General features: G+C 40.3%; 2 protein-coding genes across 2 annotated transcripts; both read left to right on the top strand.

The window, feature by feature from the left end:
* Positions 1-1,512: 1,512 nt before the first annotated feature.
* On the top strand, positions 1,513-10,796 carry GTPBP8 (GTP binding protein 8 (putative)). Its single transcript, XM_063127640.1, has 7 exons — positions 1,513-1,530; positions 1,984-2,430; positions 4,199-4,297; positions 6,817-6,947; positions 7,449-7,548; positions 10,332-10,450; positions 10,570-10,796. Exons 2-7 carry the CDS (start codon positions 2,035-2,037, stop codon positions 10,646-10,648), a joined length of 924 nt encoding a protein of 307 aa, XP_062983710.1. The 5' UTR covers positions 1,513-1,530; positions 1,984-2,034; the 3' UTR covers positions 10,649-10,796.
* Positions 10,797-12,029: 1,233 nt separating this feature from the next.
* Positions 12,030-16,633, top strand: TAF13 (TATA-box binding protein associated factor 13). The gene is made up of 4 exons (XM_063126924.1): positions 12,030-12,152; positions 13,305-13,383; positions 15,192-15,289; positions 15,583-16,633. Exons 1-4 carry the CDS (start codon positions 12,126-12,128, stop codon positions 15,751-15,753), a joined length of 375 nt encoding a protein of 124 aa, XP_062982994.1. The 5' UTR covers positions 12,030-12,125; the 3' UTR covers positions 15,754-16,633.
* The last annotated feature ends 822 nt before the right edge of the window (positions 16,634-17,455 follow it).

Here is a 17,455-nt window from a genome sequence, read left to right on the forward strand (position 1 = left end):
TTTTTTAATTAATTTTTTAAAGAGGCACAGGGGTGGGCGTTCATCTCCTCTGCCTCCCCCCCCCCGTGTTTTTCCCCCCATTATTATTTTCCACGAGGCACAGGGCTCTCCTGAGGTCTGCCCCCTTCCCTGTCTAGCCCATGGCGACCAATCAGGGGGTGCTATGGGCTGTGACAAGCCTCCACTGCCAAAAAATTCAGAGTAAGTGCCCAACCTTTTTTCAGCAAAGTTTCTGAGGTTTGCCCCCAATGGCTTCGCAATAGTGGCTGCATCATGTAGATGACGTGCTGCAAAGCCACCCCGGGGTAAACCCTTCGTGTAGACATGCCCCAGATACAAAAGAGGGCAGGGCACTTGCAGCTCTAACTGTTGTGATAAAGAGGGAATTTCACCAGATGCTGCTTGCATACAAATGGCACCTGCTTAAATTCCTTTTTCTATACAACTGTAAAACATACAGGAGCCCTGTCCTCCTTTCCATATGGTCATCCTAATTTTGCCTCTATTTTCCATTTGATGTTTTTAATGACATCTTTGATATTTTATTTGTATTTTTTTAAAAAAATTGCATTAATCTCCCCCCCCCCCCGCCTCCAATTTGGTGTCCCACTTAACTTGGCGCCCTATGGAAACTTATGGACAGGACATCCATGATCCTGTAGAATTAGATGGGGCTTAATCCTAAATAACTGGGTACAGGATTGCAGCTTCATAGCACAATCCAATCCATGTCTACTCAGAAGTCATTCTCATTGAGTTCAATAGGATTTACTTCCAGGGAAGCATTCACAGGATTGCAACCTTAGCCTGGCTATTCTTGTGTGTGCAAAGCAAGCGGGCTTGCTGATTACTTTTGAAGCCCACGTGTTTTTTCATCATCCAGGTAGAAGCTTATAGCTGCTCAGGGGACAAATGAGCTGTGATTTGGCAGCACTGTGTAGTCAGACGCACCTATAAAAAATATTTTTTTTAAAAAAAGAAGAAGCAACGAATACAGGCTTTCCTATTATTTAAAACTCAGGTATTTTATGTGAAAAATGTGTTTTAAAAAAATGTCTTACAAACATAACATGAGCCATGCTGGATCACACCAAAGGTCCATTTGTCTAGCATTCTGTTTACAGAGTGACGAACTAGCTGTCGATAGAAATCCCACAAGCAGGACAGAAGTGCAACATCACCCTCCTGCCCATGTTCCCCAGCAAATTGTGTGCCTAGGCATACTTCCTCTGATACTGGAGGTAGCATATAGCCATCAGGACTAGTAGTATATAGCCATTTATATAGCCCGCAGTTATTATCTATATATACTGAGGATAAGAGGGGATTATGACAACCCTTCAATTTTGCCCCTTACTTGCAAGGACGGTGATAGGCGCTGAGGCTGAAATTGACTCGAGAGAGTCTTTTTCTATCTCTATGGTCCTCCAGGAAGGAGGCGGAGCGATTATTCTGGTTTCCGGGTTAAGGATCCGGAGTCTCTCTGCTGCATTGATTTAAGCATGAAGAGTCTCCAACGCTGAAAGACGCGTGAGTCTTCGGGACACACTTTTTGTGTTACGGCCGCGATCGCGTGTGCACACTTACTTGTGAAAAGGAGCCAGTGGTCTCAGTGGAAAGACCAACGTGCATATATGATCATCGGATCGCACACATCACGCTTTCCTTTCTTCACTGTTTCCTTTCTATCCCTGTTCTGAGTTTCTTAATGTTGTTTCTTGCTGTGTCCAATTTGACCACCCCCTTTTCTAGGCTGCAATCCTAGACGCACACTTACTTGGTAGTAAGTCCCATTGACCAGAATGGGACTAACTTTTGAGTAGACAAGTTTAGGATTGCACTATGTATGTTCTGCCTGGCATCAATACTAAAAGCTTTGATTTAAAGTAGTGTTTTAAAGAATGGGGAATGCATTTGTGATGTTTTTTCTTAGTAGCTGCTGCAACAACCCTCATAACATCTCCTTCTTTGTTTTTTAATCAGCACTCTGAATTGGAAAACCCTAAGCTAAAGATCTTTTTAAAAAAGAAAGAAATGAAGGTACTGAATTGGCTGCTGAAGGATTGTATGGCTTTTGAAAAGCCATGGGCAAAGATGTCCCAGTTACCAAAACCAAGCAGTGTTCCAATGTTTAGCTGCCTGCAACGGAGACATCTTGTGATGAAAAGCAGAATCCCTATCAAAAATGCTTCATTTTCTGAAGTTCTGCAGTTACGGGAAAAACAATTGACTAGAACGGCCTTCCCTCTCCAAGATCTGGCAAAATATATGCTCCCTAATGTGGACACATCATGCTTTCAAATGTTCAGTCCTAACCACAATGACATCCACAGGGCAGAGCTGCTGTTCATCCCATCACGTCAACACACCATTGATTTTTTCACTTCTGCTGTCCGGATGGACCATGTCCCACAATTATCACAGCCTGAGGTGAGGTCAGTAAAAGAGTAGTTTCATTCTTTGGAGCTACTCTTGTCTTATGAGGAAAGAGGGCTAAATGCAGCCAAAATTACCTTTTTTGAAACTTTGAGCGGTGGGGTGTGGAAGAAGAGATGGTGGTTGAGATCTGCATGGCTTTGATTGCAAGATATTGGCTGTCAAAAATAGGCAGCTCTTTGCCCGAAGCAGCAGGCTTGCAGCGATAATGCAGTTTCAGGTAATTGTCCAGATATTATAAGTAACAATCTAAGAGGAATTGACTACCTTTTAAATGATGTGTTGATTTCCTTGCAACAAAACCCAAAGATAAACTTCTAATTGGAGACTGGGGTCATGAGTGGACTGCAAAAGCCATTCTTAGGATATTTGCAGCTGCAGAGGATTCAGTCTTCGAACTAGTAGAGATCTGAGCAAGCCTTCCAGTTAGAGAGTATTGCTGCTTCACTCACTTACAGGTTCTTCCTTGTAGCTCCAAGTCCCCTCCTTCTATCTCCACACACTTTTTCATCACATACATTTGCATAAGTGCTTTATGCATCTATTAATCCTCCTTACCCCAATTGCTTCTCCAACTTTGTTAAGAACTGAAAAAGTTCAAAGTCCTTCGAAAAATGTGGGAGGGGGCACCGGAACAAAAAGTCCAGCCAAATCTTTTAAAACCAGCAATCCTAAATGGACTCAGGAAAAGTAAATACCATTGGAATCCATGGGATTTACAATTGTACATTATCCCCTTAAGGGCACAGTCCTATCATGATTCCTGTCAGCCCCTGAACTTGAAGGCTGATGGGAATCCTATGCAGAGCAGGAACAGTGTGGAGGGAATCTTTGCCTCTGTGCTCTCCCCACTCTGCATTTTAGCTAGACAGACATTTTTGCCCCTCTAACTGAAGCATCGGGGAGGGAAAGGGAAGGCGGCTGCAATGGCCTCTGGATGTGATATAAGGCAGCCTCCCTAGTCTCCTCCCCTCCCCACCCATTGGCAAGCCCCCTTCACCTCCTCTTCAAAGTTGTGTTTGTGTCCTTGTAGAGGCAGCTGGTGGTTCTCTCCATGCCATCTGCAAGGGAGAGGTCTTGGGAGCTCAGACTCCTGGGTCCGAGGTTGGAGCGCTGACTCTGACCTCAGATCCAGGAATCTGAAATATCCTATGGTCCCATAACCGTAGGGGCCATAGGATTGCTCTTTAAGTTTCAGAACTGGGGTGAGAGGCTACAATCCTGCCATGGTTATGTTTGATCTGTAGAGTAAATGTGTAAATTGAGTAAATGTATACGGTATTGTCCAGTGTTCATAAATACAGAATTTAGCTTTAGGATTTCAAGTCCTCCAACATTATGATGCAGCGTTCTGCAAAAGCATGGGACTTATCAAAATGATAAAGAGTTAGGATATGTGTTCTTCACACATTCTCCTAAAGGAGGCTGCTAACAACTTGCCTGTGAATAACTGGAATCTCCAGAGAACTTCTGAAAGCCCTCCATTTCCAGATGGAACAGAAAGTCCTTGGTCTTTTTACACATGTCCTGACATTTTTGCAGACTTTGGGAGTTCAATAATGCTTCAGAGAAAGAAGTTTCAGCAGGAATTCCATATCCTCTGCAAATATGTATTAATTGCTGAAACTAGGCCCATCTAGCAAAGTCAGACTGTCAAGAAGTTAGGGCAGCAACAGAGGTAATATGATTCCTTGCTTTAATTATACACCTTTTGGTTGGTTGAGAAAGTGAAATGTGCAGTAAGTGTAACTTCTTTCCCCAGGTTTGCTTTTTAGGAAGAAGCAACGTTGGAAAATCCTCCTTAATAAAAGCCTTGTTTTCATTGGCCCCTGATGTTGAAGTCAGAGTTTCCAAAACTCCAGTAAGTTTCGTTTGAAGATTTATTACATTCACTTTGGAAGTTAATGGAGCCAAACTGAAAGATGTTTCTGTTCTGCTTTGTTTATTGTAAAATTGTTGGTAACTGATGAGAAAAAACAGTTTGGAGAGCTAATAATAATATCTTATAGAACACCTAGACATTTCTAAGCACTGTCGAGAGATTAAAAGATGAGGGAGTCCTGCCCACAGGTTCGCAATCTCATAGACAAGGTGCAAAGGAAAAAATGAAATGGGAAAGGAAGAGGAAAGCAATCATATGCAAGCATCAATTCTTGAAGTTACTTAATCTTAGCAATAACACGTGATCTGGACAGGTGAGCCTTCCTGCCTTTACACACAACCCAGCAGCCCTTAAACCCCTAGACAATGAGAGTGGCCTGAATGTGCTCAGTCCAGCTGATAGAAACTCTGGGCCAATTCACATATGCCTATTTATAATTACACAGTAGAAACATCAAGTGGGTAGATGTCTGTGTGAATGAGCCAACCCAAATCAGAGTTTTGTTGTTTCCTCAAGCACAGTGAGTTTAATTGAATCTCTGTATCAGCCTCAGTAAGCCATCAAGTGTTGGATGATCAGAAAATCATGCTATAGACCAGCATTCCCAAACCTGGTGCTCTCCAGATCTTCTGGATTACAACTCCCATTATCCTGTAATAACCTGTAACCCAATAGCTCTAGAGCACCAGGTTGGAGAAGGCTGCTATAGATGCACATAATTAATTAAGCTGACTTATCTTGATAGGCTCTTATTACCTGTCTATATCTGGGTCTATGGAGATGTGTTTTTCTGATACTGAGAAGAACTCAGTCATTTTACACTCAACACTGTTACTTTATAAATAGATGCTCATACTGTATTTTAAACATTTATTAGCAACAAGCAAGCGTATGTAAGACAACAATAGAAAGAAATTGATACCTTGATACTTGTTAACAAAAGGTACAACAGGGGGGAAGAACACCAAGACAAAAGCACTGTGCATTTCTGTTAGCAGAGATTACTCCTTGCCAGGAGTAACCCATCCAGTATCTTCCCATTGCTTTTATAGTTTTACACTTGAACATGACATGTGATGCTTACTGAACTCTGATTGGCTACTGTACTCTAATCCGCCTCTTCATATTTATTCATATTGGATGACACTTTTGTTTTTCGTTGAATAGTTCTATAGTAATGTCCCAACTTGTCCTTTGTGGGTATGACATTTCCAGGACAAGAGCCTTATTGAGCAAGGATGTTTCTTGTAATGTTCTCTTTTTCCCTGGTCAAGCTTCCTGCCAGTAATAGGTCAAAAGCAAACATGGTTCAGATGATATGCCTGAAATGGCCATTACTTTAAAATGTACTACACCTGAACCACCCAAAAAAGCCCTTCTTTATATTCACCTGTGCATAGCTATATATGCTTTTGTCACCTTAGCTGGGAAAACTGGGAAACCACCCCAGCTTTGTAAAAGAAACTCCGAAAGAAAGATATGGATATATGGTCAGTTTGGATCAGATTAATCTTTCTTCACTCCATGCCTTTGAGATGTTTGCAACCATTCTTCCACCTGTAGCTCTTCTTGAGCTGTATGGAAAAATAATTTATTTATTTTATTTTATTAGCAATATATATATATATATACCACTTCTCATTTGAAAGAAATACCAAAGAGGTTCATTTTGGTAGAATCCCCCTCCCCTGGATTCTTATAATGGACCATTAGATTTGAATAGAATGCCCACAAGTTAACCAATCATATCTGACCACATTTAATTTTACAGGGACCTCACAGACACATAATATAGCCACCTCCTTGATAACAACAAGCACCAATATATCTGTTTATCAATGCAACATAACATTCAAACTTTGTATCAGTTCTCTTGGCCTGTTCAGACAGCACACTAAGCCATGGTTAAACTACTAACGTTTTTGCAGCAAATGGTTAGTGAGCATGTTTAAACCGTGGTTATGTAGCTACCATGTTTAGGAATGGTTCACACGACCCTCTAAGTCATGGTTTACACTACATGGTAAGCCATAATGTTTGGCTCAAAATGCTTAACCACCATGGCTTAGTATGTCGTCTGAACAGGGTCTGTGTTTCCTCTTTTCATTGAACCCTTCACCCATCAGTCACTGTTGGAAAACAAAAGATATGAATATATGTAACTTTTGCCTTGAATAAAGACAGTCTCTTCACATACTTGCCCTTAGCCCATTCAAGGTCCTTTTCCAGACTGATTTAGGTCTAACACAGAATGTGAAATAATAGGAAAGCTATTTGATATAATTCTATATGTTATTAAAGATAAATTCTTGGGATTTGTCCTGAAACACACAGTGTACTTATAATGCAGTCTTTTCTTTCTGTCAAAATCTTGGTTCTCAACTCCATTAAGTGTAATGCTTGTTAGATATAAAATGCATTTCAAGTGAGCCCACAAATCTCTTGCTTTTTGGATACTAACTGGAATCTGATTAAAAAACAAAAACTTTTTTCTCCAGGGTCACACAAAGAAAATTCATTTCTTCAAAGTGGGAAAATTCTTTACTTTGGTGGATATGCCAGGCTATGGTTATAGAGCACCAGAAGATTTTGTGGACATGGTGGAGCCTTATTTAAATCAGCGTCAGAAGTAAGACTGATAGTTGCTCTTCTGTTGCAGTATCACTTAGATCTTTTCCACAGAATTAAGCAATATTATGTTAAATGTCCCATTTTATAATAAGAGTAGTAAAATGCTCTCTTCAGGAGGGAGGTGTGTTAGGGCACGTGAAATAATTTTTAGATGCAATACCTTTTAAAACTTGAATCAATCACAGTACTTGCAAATATTTTTTCACGAATAATATTGCAGCATTCTTAATAGGATGAATTGAAGCCATTCAAATGACTAAACTGCACCAGGATGAGGTAATTCACAGCCAGGTAACATGATCAACTATCATGCTGCTAAGTCTTAAGGAAGATTTTACCATATGCCCAGTAGAAATGTGTGGCAGATTGATTGGCTATATAAACTCTTGGGCTAAATTAGGAAATAAGAAGACCCACTTCTTTTGCTAGTTAACTCCGCTGTGATTGCTTTTCTAGCGTTACTAAGCACAGTTGTGCGCTGTCTTTCTCTTTTCCTTAGTTTGAAACGGACATTCTTATTAGTGGATGGCGAAGTAGGAATTCAGGAAATGGACAACATTGCTTTTGAAATGTTGGAAGAATTTGGGATCCCTTATGTTGTGAGTTGTGATCTTTGTTTAAACATAAAAGAAAAGTGAATGTGCAACTTATTGAAATTAGCTTTGACTATTGGGTGGTATAGAAATGCAGTCAATCAATCAATCAATCAATGACAGGAATCGATGCAATCTAGCTGGAGGAAAACACTTTTATCCTGTTAATTTCAGTGGAAGATTTAAGTATTTTATGTCCAATTTTGCTAATATCATTTTAGTAATAGTATGAAAAATGGCAACTTTGGAAACTATTGGACTTGTCTAAGAGACTTTAAAAGACTTTAATGAGAAGAAATTGTTGAAATGAAGATAGAAAGAACACCAAAAGTTGCATTGCTGTCGCTATTTGAAGAAGATTTTAAATGTAAAAAGGAAATTAAGGAACTGATAACGAATTTGTTGACTGCAGTAAGATTAATTATAGCTAGGAACTGGAAGATACAAGGGGAATATTCTATTGAAGAATGGTATAAAGAAGTATGGGATATAGCTATTAATGATAAATTAACAAGTAATATTAAATGGAGAAGAGGTATAGCTAAATCAAATGATTTTGAAGGAATTTGGAAACAGTTCCTAATATTTGTATTTTCTAAAGGGAGTGGGAATCCACCAGCAGAAGAAAGTATGAGATTCTGGAATCAGGAATGAGATCCCGTGGTGGGGGGTGCACTGTAGGTGTATTGATTATGTTATTAAGATAAGATATTGTATTCAACTGAATTATGTAGTATGTTGTGTTTTTTTTATGTGATGTAATGTGTATGTTTAAGTATTGTAGAAAATAAAAAAAAATTATAAAAAAAAAAGACTTTAATGAAAGAATAATAATACGGGTAAGATTTTCAGGAATTATGATAGTGGCTCAGTTCAGAAAACATGTTTCTCGATGGTTGTTTTAGAACTCAATGGTGGAGTTTTTACACTACCATTGAGAAATGTGTTGTCTTACGGGAAAACTCCATGGAATGGTGGAGATATTTTTGGAAAACACTCCACATGGAATATCCATACTGTGCAGAGCAGAAATCCTTCACAACCATTGTGTTGCATGTTGTGTGGAGGGCTCCATGGAGTTTTCTGTTGTATTGAGTTGACTTTTCCCACTGGCTACAGAGTTCCCCAGCAAGAGCGGTGAAAGAAGCGAGTGCCACTCTAGGAGAGCTGCCAGGATTTTTTTTTTTTGCAGCAATGGCTGATGGGATACCATCAGGAGGACCAGGGGAGGAGAGAGGGTGGAGGAACTGTCAATCAAACATCGTGATGGATTTTACTCAACTCCATGATAGCCCACACTCACGCAACGGTGGAGTTGGAACACGTTGTGTGGGGAGTACCCCTTAAAAAATCATCCGTTGAGTGGAGTTTTCATACTGTGTTGACTAATGTGTTGTCTGAACTGAGCCACCGTTTAATGAGATAAATATATGCTGAATAAGTAATTATATTAATAACTAAATACATTATCATGTACCTGTGGTATGCTACTATTGACACCCAAGCTTTTACAGTATGTAGTGTATTGATTTTTGATTTTTGTTAGAATCCTGGGGATCCTAGCTTTCACTTTAATGTAGTATTTTGGCCAACATGTTTGCAGAGGTGAATGTGAAAATATAATATAAAATGTATCTGACATATTCCTCAATCCCAAATGAGTTGTGTAGCTTTTGCATAGATCCTCTTTCTCCACCATAAACTAAGCATTAACTGGAATGAAGATGGAAGCAATTGACAAGAAATGGAGATCTCTATTCATGTATTGAATTTGAATACTTCGAATCATAGAATAGTAGAATTGGAAGGGGCCTATAAGACCATAGAGTCCATCCCTCTGCTCAATGCAGGAATCTATTATTTATTTATTTATTTATTTATTTATATAGCACCAACAATCTACCTTAAAGCATACCTGACAGATGGCTGTCCAGCTGCCTCTTGAATGCTTCTGGAGGAAGTTATCAGCCACACATGTCAGGAATTTCTTTGAAGGGCCGCTTTTGGCAGAATTTGTCTCCCAATAGATATTGGAGTAATATCACTTCCTTAAAACACTGGCAATTTGCTTTTCAAAAGTTTCATCTTTCCATTATTGCATCTAAAATGTGCCTCCCTAAGAAATAACATATCCCTGCCTTATGGATTGAGAAACAGAAAGAAATGGTATAAACATTTTAATTAATAAATATTACTGGATTGGATTCAGACTGATGGGTTTAATGTTGGTCTAACTTGTCCCATTCATTTTAATGGGTTATTCTGAGTAAGACTAACATTGGATTCAATGCCATGTTACATTTTAGTCCCATTGATTTCAATTAGTCATGACTAGGTTGTCCCAATGATTTCATTTGAATAACTTAGGGAACAATTCTATGCATATTTAGAGGGGGGATCAAAACATGCATAGGATTGCATCCCTAGTCTGGATCTAGCCCACTGACTTAGTGGACCTGTAGTTTGATCCACTTAGGTTCAGTTCCCCTTAATAAAATGTTCCAACTTAGGCCTTGTGGTTTTTTTTGAGGGGGTATATGAAATGTTGGATTTTACCTTTCAAAAAAAATCTCCAAAAGTATGGAACTATAGTGAGGAAATGTTGGAAGAGAGCAGAGTTCCCAGCCATTTGGGGTGGGGGGTAATGAAAAGAGTTCAGAGTGCCAAATACATCAACCACGTGAGCATCCTGAACTAATTCAAAAGCTAAACATGAGACATTTTACAAAGAATTCAAGTCTTCTTAAAACTTGTTCTAAAATATTCCCTGTGGTTGTTGTTTTTTGCAGGTTGTATTAACAAAAATTGACAAAGCACCAAAAGCAGTGATGGCAAAAAATGTGTTACAAATTCAAGACTTCGTAAAGAAAAACACACAATCGTGCTTTCCTCAACTTTTTCCAGTCAGGTAAAACCTAAAAATAAAGTTGTTACTCAAGCAGAGGTAGCAACTGCAAATATAATAGAAGAATAGAATTATATTCTCTTCATGCTTATAAAATAATGTTTCTAACTTTATTTTGACAGTTCTTTGTATTATTCTGGAATCCATGTACTGAGATGCTTTATAGCACATATTACTGGACATCTTCCCTTATCCACTTGATGATACTTCAGGGTCGGAATCAACACGGCTCATCTCCATGTTGTACATTGTTCTTCTACCAAAAGAGATAAAAGATTTACTGCTTTACGGACTTCTCTTTTTTTAAGCTTTGTAAATAATTTGGATATAATAAATGCTGTTAAAGAGATTCATACAGCCTCAGCTTCAGTATTAAGTTACAGTTTACACATTTTATGCTTGCTGTTGTTCCCCACCTTGAGTAAATTGGAGAGGCGGATATTATTATTATTATTATTATTATTATTATTATTATTATTCACACTCACACTCTCAGTTGACTGGATCTAAGCTGTAAAAGTTTAAAGAATAGTAAAAAACTTCTTTGTAACTCAGATTTTTAGATAGGTAAACTTAAATAAAAGCACAGGCCATATCAGTGCAGGACTGAATCCATAGTTGACTTAACTTTGGCCACTCACTGACACACCAAGTTCCACTCGGCAATTGATAGCAAGAATTGTTTAAGTATTTATGTGATTTCAGCTCATGCTCATTACACGGCCTGTGTTTTTATAGCCTTCAACCTGCCTACCTATTCTCTTCCTCCTTCTTGCCAATGTGTGTGTGCTAATGCATGTTCCTGTATGTGAAGGAAAGACTTTAATTAATTTAAAATAAAGCAAATTTTAACAAAAAAAATTCAAAAATGGCAGAGCATTGGAGGAGAAAGATTGTTTGTCAGTATTTAAAACTAAATACTAAACTAAACTTGCCACTATTTAAAACTAAAACCACTAGAGATACAAGTGTCTTCTCTGGCTCTGAGCATCTATTATCAGCTGAGACTGATACACTAGCAATGACCTTGCCTGGATAGTGACAGTCTGAATTTAGTGATCAATGTTCTGGTAACTTTCTGTTTGGATTACTGCAATGTGTTGTATATTGGGCTGCCCTTGAAGACAGTCCGTAAACTTCAGTTAGTACAAAATATGGCAGCTAGAATACTGAGTGGAATTGGGTGTTATTTATTTATTTATTTAATTACATTTATATACCGCCCCACAGCCGAAGCTCTCTGGGCGATTTACAACATTTAAAAATAGTAAACATTAAAAGTATACAATTTTAAAAAAAATAGTTATGACCCTATCCCCAGAATTTAGATAGCTTCTTTAGAGTTCTGACTGAAACCCAGAATGGATTCACAGCCCTACTGAAAGCGGAGCCACCCGCCTCCACTGGTTCAAAGATAATCCGCTTCAAAGGTGAGGGCAAGAAGATACTTCAGTTGTTCCTACAGAGCATGCGTGATGGTTGCCCCTCGCCTTCCGTGCCCGATAACGCGGCTGAAAGGAAGAACTGGGTAAGGGCAAAATGCAGCTTCACTTACTGTGAAGGAGCATGCTCAGTAGTACATCGCCACGCCACCAGTAGCGATGTAAGCTCTGGCACGGGCGGAAGAAGCTGCCTGTGGTGTCCGACCCCAGAAGGCAGCTGCGGTGTCGCTGTGATCATGGCGGACGAAGAGGAGGATCCGCCTGTGAGTGAAGCCGAGGGTTGCGCGGGCGTCGGGTAGTGAGGCGAGCTAAGGAGCGGCGTGGACGAGGGGCTCCGGTTGCAGCTGCCGGGCTTGGCAAGAGAGAGAGGGGGGGCTCCTTCTTGCATCCCGTTCTCTCCGGTCCCCGCTGGGATGCTGGAGGGTCGCTGCCTTTGGAGCGTCTTGGTTCGGGTTCTAGAGGGGAAGAACCGGCTGGGCAACAAGCTAGTATATGACAAGACTAAGGCTGCAATCCTATATCATCACCATGTTGTTGTTGTTGTTTCCTTCCCCTGGTGCTTAACTGCTTTCGCACCACCCAGGGCAGCTAACAACCATTGAAACAATTCATTAAATGCAATAACATTGACCTCAGAGTAACTCCTATTGAACTTGATTGGCGTTACTTTTGAGGAGACATGTATAGTATTGCATTGTAAAGCGTAATCCTGTGCAGAATTACCTGGGAATAAGCTCCATTGACTATTGTGAGACTTAACTTTTGAGTAAGCATGTATAGAATTGCACTGTACCTGGGGGTGTGTCCCATTAAACTCACAGGATCTTATTTCTGAATAACATAAAAATGGAATGGTGGCTTGAACATATGCAAGAACTATCCATGAACTCAGACTGGGAGGCCATCCTTTTTATCATTATTATTTACATGGTGCTGTTAGTGTGCATGATGGTTTATAGGAGGGGTGGTGGGCAACTTGTGGCTATCCAGATTTTTGACCTACAACTCCCATCAGCCCTTGCCAGTGATGAGGAATGTTGGGAGTTGTAGGCCAAAATATCAGGAGGGCCACAAATTGCCCTCCCCTGCTTTACAAAGTAGAAATAAAAATAGAGGTACAATAAGATCTGCCACTGGACCACACATACTGTATGTTTTGAATGCCAAGTACCAGCCATGTGGGTATTTGATGGTGGAGCACCTTGGAGGCACTTAGTTCTTTATCATTATGATACTTAATATTTAAAACAGGTTCTGGAACTGAGCCCTGACTCAATTTAAGCCCAGTTGGGGAGAGACAGTGCACAGCAGGGAGGCTTTGCAGGCTCAGCATTAGGAATGGTGGGGGAGGCAAGCATAGGCTATCTTGGAGTTTGCAAGAGAACTGTACACATTGGAGTTTTGTTTCCCTTTAGTTTGAAGAAGATACGGAAGAAGCTGGAGGAGGGCCAGATGGTGGACAGGGCAAAAGGAAGCGGCTATTCTCCAAAGAATGTAAGTTGGGGTCAGTGGTATAGCAGGGGCTGGTTCTTGGAGCCAAAGTCCAGGACCCACAGCCCAGGGGACTGTCAAATGACCATGCTGGCTGAGGGAATGCTGGGAGTTGTAGGACTCCCCCCCCCCATCTAAACATGCATAGGATTATGCCCTAAGACAATGCCCAATTTGAGACTAAGGCCTGATTTACATGTGCCTGTGTGTCATTTGGTATCACGTGATGATTCGTAGCAGAATATGTAATTAAAATTGAAATCAGAGACAGCCAGAGTGGTATAGTGGTTAGAGTGTTGGACTGGGACTTGGGAGATCTGGGTTTTAGTCCCCACTTGCCCGTGAAACACACTTGGACACTCAATGTAACCTACCTCACAGGATTGTTGTAAGGATACAATGGAGAGAGAAGACCATCTAAACTGCCTAGGTCCTTTGCAAAAGGGAAAAAAGGGTGGGATCTAAATGTAATTTGAAAAATAAGCTAATATAAGGTGTTTCACATGTAATTCCTATTTCACAGATATGTATTCCATCACTTGAGCTTGCAGTCATCTAGTGATGAACATGTTCCTCTGAGATATTTTTAAAATTAGCCGGTTTTTTTACTATGCATCTGTATTTCCCAGTCTTATTTACAATATTTGCCATACCTTTCTGTGGCAATTGGGGTGAGTGCATTTCCCTTCCTTGCAGGTGGAACAAGAAAGGCCTGTGTGCTAACTGGTTCCCCATCCAGCCCATGAAGGTTTGGCTCCCTCTGTAAGCCCAAGCCCCACTCCCTGGAGATTACTGGGGGCTTGGGGAAGGGGTGTGGATCAGTGATTATTGATCATCTGACCCATGGAGGGGCAAGTAGGGGTCATCCCACCCTCATCACTGGTCTATACTTAAGTTAGTCATAATATGCTAATAGTGTAAGCATGACTTTGAAATTAATGGGACAAGTACATCACAACTAATTTAAGTCACATTGATTTCAGTGGGTCTACTCTAAGCATAACTAAGTCTGGACACAGTGCTTTGTGTCCTCAATTGGCTTCCAAATACTGCAATTCTACTGTAAAATGCCATTACAATGAAGCTTACATGGTCAGAACAGCATCAGCTGTTGTAGTCATAACTTGGAAAGAATAGACATGTTAGCTAGTAGTATTGTTCATTTGGGATCTAAAATCAGTGAGATAGCTTCCATTAGAATAACAGTCTTTTTGCAATAGTTAGTATCAAGTCTCCACTAAAAATAATTGGTTATCAAGCATTGTCCTTGAAGACATACGTATGGTCACTACCACAAGATGCAGCGATGGCCACCAATTTGGATTGCTTTAAAAGGGGGTTGGATAAATTCCTGAAGGAGAAGGCTATCAATGGTTAGTCCTGATGGCTATATGCTACCTTCAGTATCAGAAGCAGTACGCCTATATACACCAGATGCTGGGGAACATGGGCTGGAGGGTGCTGTTGTACTCACATCCTGCTAGTGGGAACTGGTTGACAGCTGGTTGGCCACCGTGGGAACAGAATGCTGAACTAGATGGACCCTTGGACTGATCCAGCATGGCTCTTATGTTGTGATGGTGGTTGATGTTTTTTCAACTTAAAGATCCTACAAAATCCAGTATATACTTCCCAAGTGGGCAATATTGATATGGAAACTTCTTAAAATTAGTTTAAAAGCTTGTTTGCTTGAAGAGTTTGGGAGAATGTAACTCCCCAGTTACACTTAAAATACAATTGGTGAATAGCTCATAAATCTTCCAGAATGCTTGCAGTTTTTTCCCCACTGAGGGGTTTCTTTTGTTCTACAGTGAGATGTATGATGTATGGATTTGGAGATGACCAGAACCCGTACACAGAGTCGGTAGATATTCTTGAAGACCTAGTCATAGAATTCATCACAGAAATGGTAGGTCCTACTGGTATTCTTCTACCTCAACCTTCCATAACCTGGTGCCCTCCAGATGCTCAGTGAGGGTCCCTCAAAATCGGGCAGAGGCACCTTCCATGAGTGGACCCCTTCCATCCATGGAAGGCCCATCCTGGACAACCAGCATGAGTTATAACTTAATATGGTTCTTATCATCCTCACCTGTTAGAAATAACCTACTTAAAAAGGAGGATTTATCAACAATTCTGTAGGTTCAACAAAAGCATTTTTGTTGTTCTGTATTGACTGAAATTGATTTCTTTCCCTGATAGACCCACAAAGCAATGTCTATTGGACGGCAAGGTCGAGTACAAGTTGAAGATATCGTCTTCTTGATCCGTAAAGACCCCAGGAAGTTTGCCCGTGTAAAAGACTTGTTAACAATGAATGAAGAACTGAAACGGGCCAGGAAAGCATTTGATGAAGCAAACTATGGCTCTTGAACCTTTTGTGATGCAGGTAGATGACAAGGGCAAGAAGCCCCCCCCCCCCCCCCAATCTCATTCTTCTGACTTGCCCTTTAGCTGAAAGCCAGGAAATAGCTTGGACCTGAGAACCTGCAGTCTTGCTCAGATGTAACTCATATTTTCAAAATGTAGCATTGTATTTGTCTCATTGAAGTTTTCAGGAGTTTCACACAAATAATTTTAGAAGGGGAATGCTCAAATCCATCTCCCAACATTTGAGCAATTTGTAGTGGGTTTTTTTTTTTTAAAAAAAATTGTAGCATGTAGGTAACCAGAATGCCAGACAAGAACCACACCACACTTATTCTTTAGAACTGTGTTTGTGTGGATTTGTAAATAAGCTGCCCAACACAGTATTTTTATTCAAAATCAAAATGTTTGGTCGCTGTTCTTGAGGGGTTAAGTTTCATGAGGCTTCAGGCCATAGTCAGTTTCAGTGCAGAGCATTGCTTCTGAAACATGGATAGCAGCGGGTGCATTCACAACTGCCTTCGCAAATAGTAGTAGTAAATGGGTGCACATGCACCAAAATTAGTAGGAGTGTTTTTATGGAGCGTGGACTGTATAGAATGACTTTACTGACTAGAGTGTGGGTCAGTGCTGGTTGATAGGGTAGGTAAACATGTACCCTTAATGATGGTGGTTATTTTCATGTTTGGACGATAATACAATCCTGCCCTTCCCAAATTTCTTAAGTGGTAATTCTATGCTAACTTTCAGGCTCTGTGAAAGATGGGAAGCACACTGCTATGCATAGCCGTAGGTTAAACAGAACAATTACGAGAGCCAATATTTTGATTTTGTAACACCTGTTGGAATAAATGGACCCTTGATAGGGAATTCTGCTTTTCTTTTACATCTGTTGTACTCTGTGGACTTTAATCATACTCCGAATTGTAAACTTTATTTTTAAATTTACAAATTTAAGAGTTGGGATGCCTGGCCACGAGGGCTGTTTCACCTGTTACGTTTCCTACATGGCTTTGAGCTGTGTGTAGGAAAAAGACGTGTGCCAATGCCATCATGAGAAATTTATCTCTATTTTGCTTGTTATACACACAAGAATCTGCTACCAACTAAGATTTCCCACTACCTATATACGCTGCAAGTTGTCATGTTACAAATAAACTATATCTACCCAGGAGCAATAGCTATAGGCAATCTACATTGAGCAGTGGCTCAAATACCAACCTGGTTCAGATATATATGAAATCCAGTAAAGTTTAGCTTTCTTCATAGGTAGCAGCATTCATTTTTCGAGGGTGTCTCTACTGAAGAAATGAGCTTGTAGGTTACAAGAAAAGGCTCCTGGCTTAAAAGTGGTTATGTACTATTACCTCCAGGCATAAGCTTTTGGGACACCGCTATAGATACCTCATTATAGTGGCAGCAGCCTGCCAAAAGCTTAACTCTTCTAAGCACAACCCAGAAGCTTTAAATTGAGAGGTACAACTATTTCAAGCTTCCCCTAGCCCCCCCCCCCCCCCACTGCACTCGTTCCAAGACTCGGTCTTTCTACCTGCGTCCTGCGTTAAGCACAAGCAGAGCCAGTTACCCTACACATCTTTACTAGTAAACTACAAGCCTTAAAACTCGAGGGTGCAGGTGGAGCTATGTGGAATGCTCTTGTTCAGGGATCATCATTTCCTGGAGACTCCATTCCATTCCCTCTCCTTGC

The sequence above is a fragment of the Elgaria multicarinata genome, chromosome 5 (assembly GCF_023053635.1).
Source record: "Elgaria multicarinata webbii isolate HBS135686 ecotype San Diego chromosome 5, rElgMul1.1.pri, whole genome shotgun sequence".
Classification (NCBI taxonomy): domain Eukaryota; kingdom Metazoa; phylum Chordata; class Lepidosauria; order Squamata; family Anguidae; genus Elgaria; species Elgaria multicarinata.

Bases quoted from the DNA above. Each gene is read 5' to 3' on its own strand.
- GTPBP8 (XM_063127640.1), top strand. From the start codon at position 2,035: ATGAAGGTACTGAATTGGCTGCTGAAGGATTGTATGGCTTTTGAAAAG. The intron at 2,431-4,198 runs GTGAGGTCAGTA...TTCTTTCCCCAG, and splicing joins CACAATTATCACAGCCTGAG to GTTTGCTTTTTAGGAAGAAG. The intron at 7,549-10,331 runs GTGAGTTGTGAT...TGTTTTTTGCAG, and splicing joins AATTTGGGATCCCTTATGTT to GTTGTATTAACAAAAATTGA.
- TAF13 (XM_063126924.1), top strand. From the start codon at position 12,126: ATGGCGGACGAAGAGGAGGATCCGCCT. The intron at 12,153-13,304 runs GTGAGTGAAGCC...GTTTCCCTTTAG, and splicing joins ACGAAGAGGAGGATCCGCCT to TTTGAAGAAGATACGGAAGA. The intron at 15,290-15,582 runs GTAGGTCCTACT...TTTCCCTGATAG, and splicing joins TAGAATTCATCACAGAAATG to ACCCACAAAGCAATGTCTAT.